The 13,984-nt window shown below is 44.0% G+C and overlaps 1 protein-coding gene across 3 annotated transcripts in view; it reads left to right on the top strand.

Annotated features, from left to right (window-relative positions):
- The window catches only part of acsf3 (acyl-CoA synthetase family member 3), a 143,613-nt gene that overhangs the window by 93,071 nt on the left and 36,558 nt on the right, over nt 1-13,984 (top strand). Inside the window, exon 5 of one of the 3 annotated variants that reach the window (XM_073070527.1) lies at nt 130-215. The exons of the other annotated variants lie outside the window; for them this stretch is intronic. Within the exon in view, the coding sequence (XP_072926628.1) occupies nt 130-215 (86 nt within the window). The remainder of the gene's footprint in view (nt 1-129; nt 216-13,984) is intronic. 3 annotated transcript variants of the gene reach the window in all.

The raw sequence follows: 13,984 nt of genomic DNA on the forward strand, positions 1-13,984 counted from the left end.
TTTTTTATGGCCCATTCTGGCTCTCCTAATTTCATTCTTAAGCTCCTTCCTGCTGGCCTTATAATCTTCTAGATCTCTATCATTACCTAGTTTTTTGAACCTTTCATAAGCTCTTTTCTTCTTGACTAGATTTACAACAGCCTTTGCACACGACGGTTCCTGTACTCTACCATCATTTCCCTGTCTCATTGGAATGTATCTATACAGAACCCCACGTAAGTATCCCCTGAACATTTGCCACATTTCTTCTGTTCTCCCTGAGAACATCTGTTTCCAATTTATGCTTCCAAGTTCCTGCCTGATGGCCTTATATTTCCCCTTACTCCAATTAAATGTTTCCCTAACTTGTTTGATCCTATCTCTCTCCAATGCTATGGTAAAGGAGATAGAATTGTGATCACTCTCTCCAAAATGCTCTTCCACTGAGAGATCTGACACCTGACCAGGTTCATTTCCCAATACCAGATCAAGTGCAGCCTCTCCTCTTGTAGGCTTATCTACATGTAACACTCAGCTCTATCAACCCACGTTCGTCTGGGGGAAACTGCCGTCTGCCTGCCCAACTGTGTCTCACGTTTGCGTAGATGCTGTGTATGCACCCCGGCACAAACCCACAATGTAAAATATCAGTCAGTACATAATGTATGTTTAAACGATCACACTTTATAAATTTTACTGTGATTATGGGGTTAGTAGAGAAATAAAAGAATATAAAACAAAAAGGCACCAAGAATAGAGATTATACAGTTCGTGCACACATTGGAGCTCATGCAGTATCCTCGGTCCACCATTTGATTTCCTCCGAACTCCACGACCCTCGGACTGGGACCAACCCACGGTGGTCTACCAGTGCACTTCCAGCACGTCCTCGCTCTTCGCTTCTCCTCGCCGAACTTCCCATGCACCAACCCCGGTTCCCACACATACAGATAGAATAACAAGTCTTCCATTGGTTAGTCCCTCCGTTATCAGTAGTTACAACCCAAACATTTCAGCTACAGAGAACATTACCTCATAGTTAACATTACAGAGAAGCCATTTCATTATAATACTTCAGAGAAGCCGTTTTATAATTAGCAGTTAACAGGTAACATTACAGTTAATATTACTGAGAACCCTACATACATATTGTGTCAAGAAACCTTCCTGAACACACCTAATAAACTCCACCCCATCTAAACCCCTCACTCTAGGGAAATGCCAATCAATATTTAGGAAATTATAATCTCCCACCACAACAACCCTGTTATTATTACACCTTTCAGGAATCTGTCTCCCTATCTGCTCCTTGATGTCCTTGTTACTATTGGGTGATCTATAAAAGACACCCAGTAGAGTTATTGACCAGTTCCTATTCCTAACTTCCACCCACAGAGACTCTGTAGACAACCCCTGCATGACTTCCTCCTTTTCTTGTCAAGTCAAATTTGCTGATGATACAAAGATTGGAGATGTAGTGGACAGTGAGGAAGGTTTTCAAAGCTTGCAGGGGGATTTGGACCAGTTGGAGCAATGGGCTGAAAAATGGCAGATGGAGTTTAATGTGTACAAGTGTGAGGTATTGCACTTCAGAAGGTCAAAACCAATGTAGAACATACAAAGTAAATGATAGGACACTGAGGAGTGCAGTAGAGCAGAGGAATCTTGGATCCCTAAAAGTGGTGTCACAAGTAGATAAGGTCGTAAAGAGAGCTTTTGGTACATTGGCCTTTATAAATCAAAGTATTGAGTATGAGAGTTGGAATGTAATGGTGAGGTTGTATAAGACATTGGTGAGACCGAATTTGGAGTATTGTGTGCAGTTTTGGTCACCTAATTACAGGAGGGATATTAATAAGGTTGAAAGAGTGCAGAGAAGGTTTACAAGGATGTTGCCGGGACTTGAGAAACTGAGTTACAGAGAAAGGTTGAATAGGTTAGGACTTTATTCCCTGGAGCGTAGGAGAATGAGGGGTGATTTGATAGAGGTGTATAAAATTATGATGGGTATAGATAAAGTGAATGCAAGCAGGCTTTTTCCACTGAGGCTAGGGGAGAAAAAAAAGAGGTCATGGGTTAAGGGTGAAGGGGTAAAGGTTTAAAGGGAACATTGGGGGGGGCTTCTTCACACAGAGAGTGGTGGGAGTGTGGAATGAGCTGCCAGATAAAGTGGTGAATGCGGGCTCACTTTTGACATTTAAGAAAAACTTGGACAGGTATATGGTTGAGAGGGGTTTGGAGGGATATGGTGCAGGTCAGTGGGACTAGGCAGAAAAATGGTTCGGCACAGCCAAGAAGGGCCAAAAGGCCTGTTTCTGTGCTGTAATGTTCTATGGTTCTGTGGTTCTAAGTCCAATCTCTGTGTGTATCCATTTCTAAGATGTGATTAGAAAGCTATAGGTGTAAATGAGTGTTGAGATGTAGTGGGGTAATGGTGTATAATTGTGCACCATCTGTACCTGTGGTGGAGAGGCTGCTAATAACCTACAGTGTGATAGTCTAGAAATGTACAGCAAATGATTTCGAACTTGCAGAAAGAGCTAAACACTCCAGCTGCCAGCCTCTCAATGATCTGATCAGGATTTAACCATCTTTGTTTAACATGATTCTGATGTCAGGAGAAGTGGTTTGAAATGACTGCTCCACCTCAGGCTGGCTTCACATTTCCACATCAGAACCAAGAGCCAAGATCAGCTGCAGTGCAGTGTGAAGGAAGATTGGATGAGGCAAGTGCTGCCCTTGATTTCACAACTGATTACACTTGTACATCGTGGGCAGGAAGGTTCAGTTCAGTTTTATTTATCACATACACATGTAGCTGGGGCTCCACAGTAGTGTGGCATTTAGCCCAATGCTATTACAGGTTGGGGTGTTAGGCTGAAGTTCAATTCCGGCATCCTCTGTAAGAAGGTGTGTGTGTGTGCGCGTGCCCGTTTGTTTCCGTTTCCGTTTCCTCTGGGTGTTCTGGTTTTGTCCCACATTCCAAAGACATACCAGTTGTAGGTTAGTTGGTCACTGTAAATCTTCCTGTGATTAGTCTAGGGTTCAAATTGCTGGGTTGTTGGGAGGTGCAGCTCGGCTGGCTGGACAGGTCTGTTCTACTGTGGATCTCTAAATAAATAAAATTAAACATGCAGTTGCATGCATTGTTTGCATTATCAGCCAACACACCCAAGGCACATTCTGGCCTAGGTCCCGAAGGCACCGGGAGATCTGTTTACCCAAAACAAATACCCACCTAAAGGCAGCGTCTCTGAGAGTATAACAGCATTAACCGATTAGCGAGAGGGATTCATTAGCAAGAGCCTATAAAGGTAGTTCAGGTGCACGTGGAGCAGCCATTCCTGTGAGTGTGCCAGTGTTTGGAGTGGCTTTGGCTCATCAGGCTTGGATGAAGTAAATTGTTTTGTAAGTTATTCTCTCTCTTCTTATTTGTTTATTTCTCATCTGTTGGGGCAGAGTAGTGTAGTGAGGACAGCTCCAGGGGCAATGTTTTGTACTGTGTTTGGGATGTGGGAAGTCTGGAGATCTCCATTCTCCCAGATACACACATCTGTGCCAGATGCTTCGAGCTGCAGCTCCTGAGAGAACGTATTAAGGAGCTGGAGCTGCAATGACCTTCAACTCATACAGGAAAATGGGGAGGTAATAGACAGGAATTACAGGGAGGCAGTAACCCCTAGATTGAAGGAGATGGGTAACTGGATGACTGTCAGGAGAAGGAAGGGAAATGCACAGCCAGTGCAGAGTACACCTATGGCTATTCACTTCAATAATTAGTATACAACTTTAGATTCTACTGAGGAGAGTGGCCTACGGGGAGCCACAGTGACCAGGTCTGTGGCACTTAGTCTGGTACTGTGGCTCAGAAGAGTAGAGAGGTTAAGAGGATTGCAGTGTTGGTAGGAGATTCCTTAGAGGAACAGAGACGAGGTTTTGTAGGCGCGATAGAAACACCCGAATGGAACGTTGCCTTCCTGCTGGCAGGATCAGGGATGTCTCAGATCAGGTCCATGGTATTCTTAAAGGCAAGAATGAGCAGCCAGAAGTTTTGGCACATATTGACACCAATGACATAGGTAGACAAGGTGAGGATGTCCTAAAGAGAGATTTTTGGGAGCTAGGTACAAAGCTGAGAAACAGGACCTCCAGGATAGTAATCTCTGGATTGCTGCCTGTGCCACATGCCAGTGAGGGTAAGGATGGAATGATTTGGCAGGTGAATGCATGGCTGAGGGACTGGTGCAGGGGACAGGGTTTCAAATTTCTGGATAATTGGGATTTCTTCTGGTGAAGGTATGACCAGTATAAAAGGATGAAGTTTCACCTGGACCCAAGGGTGTCCAATATCCTTGCAAACAAGTTGTCTAGAGTTGTTTGGGTGGGTTTAAACTAATTTGGCAGGGGATGATAGTGCTAAAGATGAAGTAGTTGGATTACAAACAGAGGCAATGTGCAGTGAGACTCCTGGTGAGGAGAGGCTGATGATAGACCAAAATTACAGTCAATAGGTTGAATTGCAACATAAAAGACAGACAAAATAGAAAAGGGTGAGTACAGAACTGATAGTGCTGTATTTGAATGCAATCAGTATACAGAATGAGGTAGATGAACTTGTAGCACAGTTTCAGATTGGTATGTATGATGCTGTAGGCATCTCTGAATCATGGCTGAAAGAAGATTATAGCTGGGAGCTTAATGTCCAAGGATATTGAAAGGACAGGCAAGAAACTAGAGGAGATGGCGTTGCTCTGTTGGTAAATGATGAAATCAAATCATTAGAAAGAGGTGACATATGGTAGGAAGTTGTGGATAGAGCTAAGGAACTGCAAGGGTAAAAAGACCCTTATGGGAGTTGTATGCAGACCCAAACAGTAAGGATGTGGCCTACAAATTACAATGGGAGTCAAGTCAAGTTTATTGTTAATTAACTATATACATGTATATAACATATATAGCCATACAAAGAATATAGAAACAGTAAACGTTTCTTCGAATCAGGGTGTAAAGCGCAGTAGTACACAAACACACATTACACTCGATAACTTACGAAGGTAAGGATAAAATCTGCAGATGAGTCACACATAAATAAACTATAAATATTGTATGCTATAGAACAGATTAATCAGTGACACTTCAAATACGATGTGGCAGGAGTTCAGAAGCCTAATGGCCTGAGGGATGAAACTGTTTCTCATCCTGACCGTTCATTTTTATGCATCATAGTCGCCCGCCTGATGGTAAAAAGCAAAAGAGGATGCTGGATGGATGAGTGGGATCCTTAATTCTAAGGGCCCTGTGTACATAGCATTGCTGGTAAATATCCCTGATGTTTGGTAGGGAGACCCCGTGATCCTCTCAGCTATTCTCACAGTCTTTGTGGAGACTTCCAGTCTGACACTTGACTGTTCTCATACCAGATGAGGATGAAACTTGTCAGAACCCTCTAAATGGTGCTCCTGTAAAGCAGTTAAAATAAGATAGAAAATGCATGCCAAAAGGGTAATGTTACAATAGTCATAGGGGATTTCAATATGCAGGTAGATTGGGAAAATTATGTTGATGCTAGATTCCAAGAGGGGGAGTTTCTGAAGTGCCTACAAGATGGCTCGTGTTGAGCCCACTAGAGGATCAGCTATTCTAGATTGGGTGTGTGAAACGAACTGAAAAATAATTAGAGAGCTTAAGGTAAAAGAACCCTGAGGGGAAAATGATCATAATATGATAAATTCACCCTCAAATTTGTGGAGAAGCTAAAATCAGATGTATCGTCATTATAGTGGAGTAAAGGGAATTACAGAGGCATGAGAGAGGAGCTGGCCAGAATTGACTGGAAAAGAACATTGGTAGGGATGATGTCAGAGCAGCAATGGCTGGAATTTCTGGAAGCAATTTGTAAGGTACAGGATATATACTGTACATACCAAAGAGGAAGAAGTATTCTAAAGGCAAGATGACATAACTAGCTTACAAGGGAAGTCAAAGTCAACATAAAAGCCAAAGAGAGGGCATATAATAAAGCAAAAATTAGTGGGAAGTTAGAGGATTGGAAGGCTTTTAAAAACCAACAGAAGACTACTGAAAAAAAGTTGTTAAGAAAATAAAGACGTAATACAAAAATAAGCTAGCCAATAATATTAAAGAGGATACCAAAAGTTCTTTTCAATACATAAAGTGTAAAAGAGAGGTGAGAGTGGATATCGGACCACTGGAAAATGATGCTGGAGGGGTAATAATGGGGGACAAGGAAATGCCAAATGAACTGAATAAGTATTTTGCATCAGCCTTCACTGTGGAAGACTCTAGCAGTATGGTGGAAGTTCAAGGTGTCAGGGGTCATGAAGTGTGTGAAGTTACCATTACAAAGGAGAAGGGTCTTGGGAAACTGAAAGGTCTGAAGGTAGATAAATCACCTGGACCAGATTGTGTACACCCCAGAATTCTGAAAGAGGTAGCTGGAGAGATTGTGGAGGCATTAGTAATGATTTTTCAAGAATCACTAGATTCTGAAATGGTTCGGGAAGACTGGAAAATTGCAAATGCCACTGTACTCTTCAAGAAGGCAGAAGAAAGGAAACTATAGGCCATTTTGTCTGACCTCAGTGGTTGACAAGATGTTGGAGTCAATTGTTAAGTATGTGGTTTCAGGGTACTTGGAAGCACATGATAAAATAGGCTGTAGTCAGCGTGGTTTCCTCAAGGGAAAATCCTGTCTGTCAAATTTGTTGGAATTCTTTGAAGAAATAACAAGCAGGATAGACAAAGTGGAATTGGTGGGTGTTGTGTACTTGGATTCTCAGAAGGCCTTTGATAAGGTGCCAAACGTGAGGCTGCTTAACAAGCTATGAGCCCATGGTATTACAGGAAAGATTCTAGCATGAATAAAGCAGTGGCAGATTGACAGGAGACAAAAACTGGGAATAAAGGGAGCCTTCTTATGTTGACTGTTAGTGACAAGTGATGTTTCACAGGGGTCTGTGTTGGGACCGCTTATTTTTATGTTATCTGTCAATGATTTGGATGATGGAATTGATGGCTTTGTTGCAAAGTTTGCAGATGATATGAAAATAGATGGAGGGGCAGGTAGTCTTGAAAAAGTAGAGAGGCTACAGAAGGACTTAGGAGAGATTAGGAAAATGGCCAAAGAAATTGCAGATGGAATACAGTTTCGGGAAGTGTATGGTTATGCACTTTGGTAGAAGAAATGAAAATGTTAACTATTTTCTAAGTGGAGAGAAAATATAAAAACCAAGGTGCAAAGGGACTTGGGAGTCCTTGTGCAGGATTTCCTACAGTTAGTATGCAGACCTGTGGTGCGGAAAGCAAATGCATTGTGAGCATTCATTTCGAAAGGACTAGAGTATACAAGCAAGATCTAATGTTGTGAATTTATAAGGCCCTGATGGGGGCCTCACTTGGAGTATTGTGAGCAGTTTTGGGACCCTTATCTTAGAAAGGATGTGCTGAAACTGGAGAGGTTTCAAAGAAGGTTCACAAAAGTGATTCCAGGATTGATTGAGAGGCTTGTCATGTGAAGAGCATTTGATGGCTGTGGACCTGAATTCACTGGAATTCAGAAGACTGAGATGTGACCTCATTGAAATGTATCAAATGGTGAAAGGCCTTGATAGAGTGGATGTGAAGAGGATGTTTTCTATGGTAGGAGAATCCAAGACCAGAAGCCCCAGCCTCAGAATAGAAGGGTGTCCTTTTAGAATGGAGCTGAGGAGGAATTTCTTCAGGTAGAGAATGGAGAATCTATGAAATTTGCTGCCACAGGCAGCTGTGGAGGTCAAGTCCTTACGTACAATTAAGGCAGAGGTTGATAGATTCTTCATTGGTTAGAGCATGAAGGGATACAGGGGTGGGGGGGTGCGAAACAGGCGATTGGGGCTGAGAGGAAAAATGGATCAGCCATGATAAAATGGTGGAGCAGTCTTAATTAACTAACCTAATTATGCTCCTATTAACATATATTATTAACATATACCCACCTAAAAGCAGCATTTCTCAGAGTATTCAACATTAACAAATACCCATCTAAAGGCAGCATCTCTGAGAGTGTAACGTTATCAGGCAGGAACTTGGAAGCATAAATTGGAAACAAATGTTCTCAGAGAAACATACAAAAGAAATGTGACAAATGTTCAGGGGATATTTGCATAACTACGTTCCAATGAGACAGGGAAAGGATGGTAGGGTACAGGAACCATGGTGTACAAAGGCTGTTTTAAATTTAGTCGAGAAGAAAAGCAGAGTTTACGAAAGGTTCGAAAAACTAGGTAATGGTAGAAATCCAGAGGATTATAAGGCTAGTAGGAAGGAGCTTAAGAAAGAAATTAGGAGAGCCAGAAGGAGTCATGAGAAGGCTTTGGCGGACAGGATTAAGGAAAACCACAAGGCATTCTATAAGTATGTGAAGAGTAAGAGGATAATACGTGAGAGAATAGGACCAATAAAGTGTGACAGTGGAAAAGTGTGTATGGAACCAGAGGAGATAGCAGAGGTACTTAATGAATACTTTGCTTTAGTATTCACTACAGAAAAGGATCTTGGTGATTGTAGGGATGACTTACAGAGGACTGAAAAGCTTGATGATGTAGATATTAAAGCAAAGGATGTGCTGGAGCTTTTGGAAAGCATTAAGTTGGATAAGTCACTGGGACCGGACGAGATGTACCCCAGGTTACTGTGGAAGGCAAGGGAGGAGATTGCTGAGCCACTGACAATGATCTTTGCATCATCACTGGGGACAGGAGAGGTTCCGAAGGATTGGAGGGTTGCGGATGTTGTTCCCTTATTCAAAAAAGGGAGTAGAGATATCCCAGGAAATTATAGACCAGTGAGTCTTACCTCAGTGGTTGTTAAGTTGATGGAAAGGATCCTGCGAGGCAGGATTTATAAACATTTGGAGAAGCATAATATGATTAGGAATAGTCAGCATGGCTTTGTGAAAGGGAGGTCGTGCCTTATGAGCCTGATTGAATTTTTTGAGGATGTGACTAAGCACATTGAAGAAGGTAGAGCAGTAGATGTAGTGTATATGGATTTCAACAAGGCATTTGATAAGATACCCCATGCAAGGCTTATTGAAAAAGTAAGGAGGCATGGGATCCAAGGGGAGATTGCTTTGTGGATCCAGAACTGGCTTGCCCACAGAAGGCAAAGAGTGGTTGTATTCTGCATGGAGGTCGGTGACCAGTGGTGTGCCTCAGGGATCTGTTCTGGGAAACGTTCTCTCGTTTTTACTATATACCGTACCAGTAGTTATGGTTGAAGTGACAATAAAAAGTGACTTGACTTGACTATTTTTCATGATTTTTATAAATAATCTGGATGAGGAAGTTGAGGGATGGATTAGTAAATTTGTTGATGACACAAAGGTTGGGGGTGTTGTGGATAGTGTGGAAGGCTGTTAGGATGCAAAACTGGGCTGAGAAGTGGTAGATGGAGTTCAGCCCATATAAGTGTGAGGTGGTTCATTTTGGTAGGTCAAATATGATGGCAAAATATGGTATTAATGGCAAGACTCCTGGCAGTGTGGAGGATCAGAGGGATCTCGGGGTCCGAGTCAAAGCTGCTGCGCAGGTTGACTGTGGTTAAGAAAGCATGCGGTGCATTGGCCTTCATCAGTCGTGAGATTGAGTTTAGGAGCCAAGAGGTAATGTTGCAGCTCTATAGGACCCTGGTCAGACCCCACTTGGAGTACTGTGTTCAGTTCTGGTTGCCTCACTACAGGAAGGATGTGGAAACCATAGAAAGGGTGCAGAGGAGATTTACAAAGATGATGCCTGGATTGGATTATAAGAATAGGTTGAGTGAACTCGGCCTTTTCTTCTTGGAGCGACGGAGGATGAGAGGTGACCTGATAGAAGTGCATAAGATAATGGAATGAGAAGCATTGATCGTGTGGATAGTCAAAGGCTTTTTCCTAGCGCTGAAATGGTTAGCACACGAGGGAACAATTTTAAGGTGCTTTGAAGTAGGTACAGAGGAGATGTCAGGGGTAAGTTTTTTTACGTAGAAAGTGGTGAGTGCGTGGAATGGTCTGCCGGCGACAGTGGTGGAGGAGGATATGATAGGGTCTTTTAAGAGACTCCTGGATGGCTACATGAAGCTTAGAAAAATAGAGGGCTATGGGAACCCTAGGTAATTTCTAAGGTAAGGACATTTTCCGCACAACTTTGTGGGCCGAAGGGCCTGTATTGTGCTGTAGGTTTTCTATGTTTCTGTTAACAAATAACCACTTAAAGGCAATTTGTCTGAGGGTATAACATCATTAACAAATACCCACCTAAAGGCAGCATCTCTCAGAGTATGAAACATTAACAAATACCTACCTAAGTGCAGCATCTCTCAGAGTATTCAACATTTGCTCCCCAAATTCCATCAGTATGTGGACTTTGCAACGAGAGGGGAGAATGCATTGGATCTTGCTTATACAAACATCCCCGACGCGTACCAGGCAGAGCCCCGCCCCCGTCTCAGTTACTCAGACCACATCTCTGGTATGCTAATCCCAGCATACAGACCACTCGTCAGGTGCTCCAGACCAGTTCAGAAGCAGGTAAAAACCTGGCCAGCAGGAGCCATCTCTGCTCTTCAAGACTGCTTTGAGTACACTGACTGGCACATGTTCAGGGAGGCTTCAACTGATAGCGACTCTACCAACTTAGAGGAGTACACAGCATCAGTGACCAGCTACATCAGCAAGTGCATTGATAATGTTACTCTGTCCAAGACCATCACTATACGTGCCAACCAGAAGCCATGGATGACCGCAGAGGTGCGTGTGCTGCTGAGGACCCGCAACTCCGCCTTCAGAGCAGGCGACAAGGCAGCTCTAACAACAGCGAGGGCCAAGTTGTCCCGAGCCATCAGAGGGGCAAAGCGTGCACATGCCCAGCTAATCCACAGCTAATCCCAGGACAGCAGCGACATGCAGCGCATGTGGAAGGGCATCCAGGACATCACCAATTACAGGACAACATCACCTGACTGTGCAAGTGATGCCTCCCTCTCAGATGCGCTGAATAACTTCTACGCCTGTTTTGAGGCAGAAAATGATGTGACGGCGAGGAAGTCCACCCCTCCTACAAATGACCGGGTGCTGTGTCTCACCGTGGTCGATGTGAGAAGAACCCTGTGCAGGGTCAACCCACGGAAGGCTGCTGGACCAGACACTGTGCTCAGAGGATGTGCAGACCAGCTAGCAGATGTTCTCACTGTCATCTTCAACATCTCCCTGAGCAGCACCACTGTTCCAACGTGCTTCAGGGCCGCCACCATCGTCCCCATGCCGAAGAAGTCTTCAGTGTCCTGCCTAAATGACTACCGTCCCATTGCACTTACATCCATCATCATGAAGTGTTTTGAGAGGCTCGTCATGAGGCATATCAAGACCCTGCTGCCCCCTCACTGGACCCCCTGCAGTTTGAGTACCGTCCCAACTGCTCAACAGATGACGCCATTGCCACCACCCTCCACCTGGCCCTAACCTACCTGGACAAAAAAGACACATATGTTCGGATGCTGTTCGTAGACTTCAGTTCAGCATTCAACACAATCATTCCTCAGAAACTGATTGGAAAGCTGAGCCTACTGGGCCTGAACATCTCCCTCTGCAACTGGATCCTGGACTTCCTGACTGGGAGACCTCAGTCAGTGCAGATTGGGAGCAGCATCTCCAAAACCAACACACTGAGCACGGGGGCCCCCCAGGGCTGTGTGCTCAGTCCACTGCTGTTCACTCTGCTGACCCACGACTGTGCTGCAACACACAGCTCGAACCACATCATCAAGTTCGCCGATGACATGACCATGGTGGGTCTCATCAGCAAGAACGACGAGTCAGCTTACAGAGAGGAGATGCAGCAGCTAACGGACTGGTGCAGAGCCAACAACCTGTCTCTTAATGTGAACAAAACAAAAGAGATGGTTGTTGACTTCAGGAGGGCATGGAGCGACCACTCCCCGCTGAATATCGACAGCTCCTCGGTAGAGATTGTTAAGAGCACCAAATTTCTTGGTGTTCACCTGGCGGAGAATCTCACCTGGTCCCTCAACACCAGCTCCATAGCAAAGAAAGCCCAGCAGCGTCTCTACTTTCTGCGAAGGCTGAGGAAAGTCCATCTCCCACCCCCCCCCCATCTCATCACATTCTATAGGGGTTGTATTGAGAGCATCTTGAGCAGCTGCGTCACTGCCTGGTTCGGAAATTGCACCATCTCGGTTTGCAAGACCCTGCAGCGGGTAGTGAGGTCAACTGAGAAGATCATTGGGGTCTCTCTTCCTGCCATCACGGACATTTACACTACACGCTGCATCCGCAAAGGAAACAGCATTATGAAGGACCCCATGCACCCCTCATACAATCTCTTCTCCCTCCTGCCGATTGGGAGAAGGCTCCGAAACATTCGGGCTCTCGCGACCAGACTGTGTAACAGTTTCTTCCCCCAAGCTATCAGACTCCTCAATACCCAGAGCCTGGACTGACACCTTACTGCCCTATTGTCCTGTTTATTATTTATTGTAATGCCTGCACTGTTTTTGTGCGCTTTACGCAGTCCTGCGTAGGTCTGTAGTCTAGTGTAGCTTTCTCTGTGTTTTTTTACGTAGTTCAGTCTAGTTTTTGTACTGTGTCATGTAACACCATGGTCCTGAAAAACGTTGTCTCTTTTTTACTATGTACTGTACCAGCAGTTATGATCGAAATGACAAGGCAGCATCTCTCGGAGTATTCAACATTAGCAAATACCCACCTAAAGGCAGCATCTCGGAGAGTATAACAACATTAACAAATACCCAACTAAATGCAACGTGTCTGAGAGTGTAACATGTTTGCAGATGTTTTGATTACAGGCGTCCCCCCTTTACAAAGGTAGAGCATTCCTATGAAACCTTTCTTAAGCCAAAATGGCGTAAAGTGAAGAACCATTAATTTATATGGGAAAATTTTTAGTAAAAGCGAAAATCCTCTTTGTAATGCAACAACAGGTGACTATTGTAGTTCTTTTGAAAAAGTGAAGTGGCGTAAAGTGAAGAGTCGTAAAACTGGGGACACCTGTATTGATTTCTTGGGATCTGGATATTATCAGCAAAGCAGGTAGGGGTGAGCTACTCAGTGTTGCTGGGGTGGAGTTCCAGGCTTTAAATGCAGTGCTGAGTGCACTTAGTAGCCAGTTTATTAGGTACTTCTTTTACTGAATGAAGTGGTCAGTGAGTCTATGTTCGTGGTCTTCTGCTGCTGTAGCCCATACACTTTTAAGTTCAACATATTGTGGATTCAGAGATCCTCTTCTTCACACCACTATTGTTATGCATGGTTATTTGAGTTAGTATCGCCTTCCTGTCAGCTTACCCAGTCTGGCCATTCTCCCCGACCTCTCTCATTAACAAGGCATTCAGGAGAATGAGGGGGGATCTCATAGAAACATTCTGAATGTTAAAAGGCCTGAACAGATTTGATATGGCAAAGTTATTTCCCATGGTAGGAGAGTCCAGGACAAGAGGGCACAACTTCAGGGTTGAAGGACATCTATTTAGAACAGAGATGTGGAGAAATTACTTTAGTCAGAGGGTGGTTAACCTGTGGAATTTGTTACCACAAGTGGCTGTGGAGGCCAAGTTATTGAGTGCATTTAAGGCAAAGATAGATAGGTTCTTGATTAGCCAGGGCATCAAAGGGTATGATGTGAAGGCAGGGGAGTGGGATGACTGGAAGAATTGGATCAGCCCATGATTGAATGGCGGAGCAGACTCAATGGACCCAATGGCCTATTTCTGCTCCTGTATCTTATGGTCTTATTTCAATGTGTTCATGTCTCATTCTGTTGGGAATTTTGTGCATTTCAGTGTGATCATCTCTCATCCTGTTTAACCACAGATAGTACAGACCTAGTCTGTTTAATCTCTCGCCATATGATAAAGCCGTCATCCTAGGAGTCAGTCCATCATCCTGGTGGACAAGGACAGTCTGGGATTGTGTTGTGGAGTGGGTTTAAGT

Source organism: Hemitrygon akajei, chromosome 17 (genome assembly GCF_048418815.1).
Source record: "Hemitrygon akajei chromosome 17, sHemAka1.3, whole genome shotgun sequence".
Lineage (NCBI taxonomy): Eukaryota > Metazoa > Chordata > Chondrichthyes > Myliobatiformes > Dasyatidae > Hemitrygon > Hemitrygon akajei.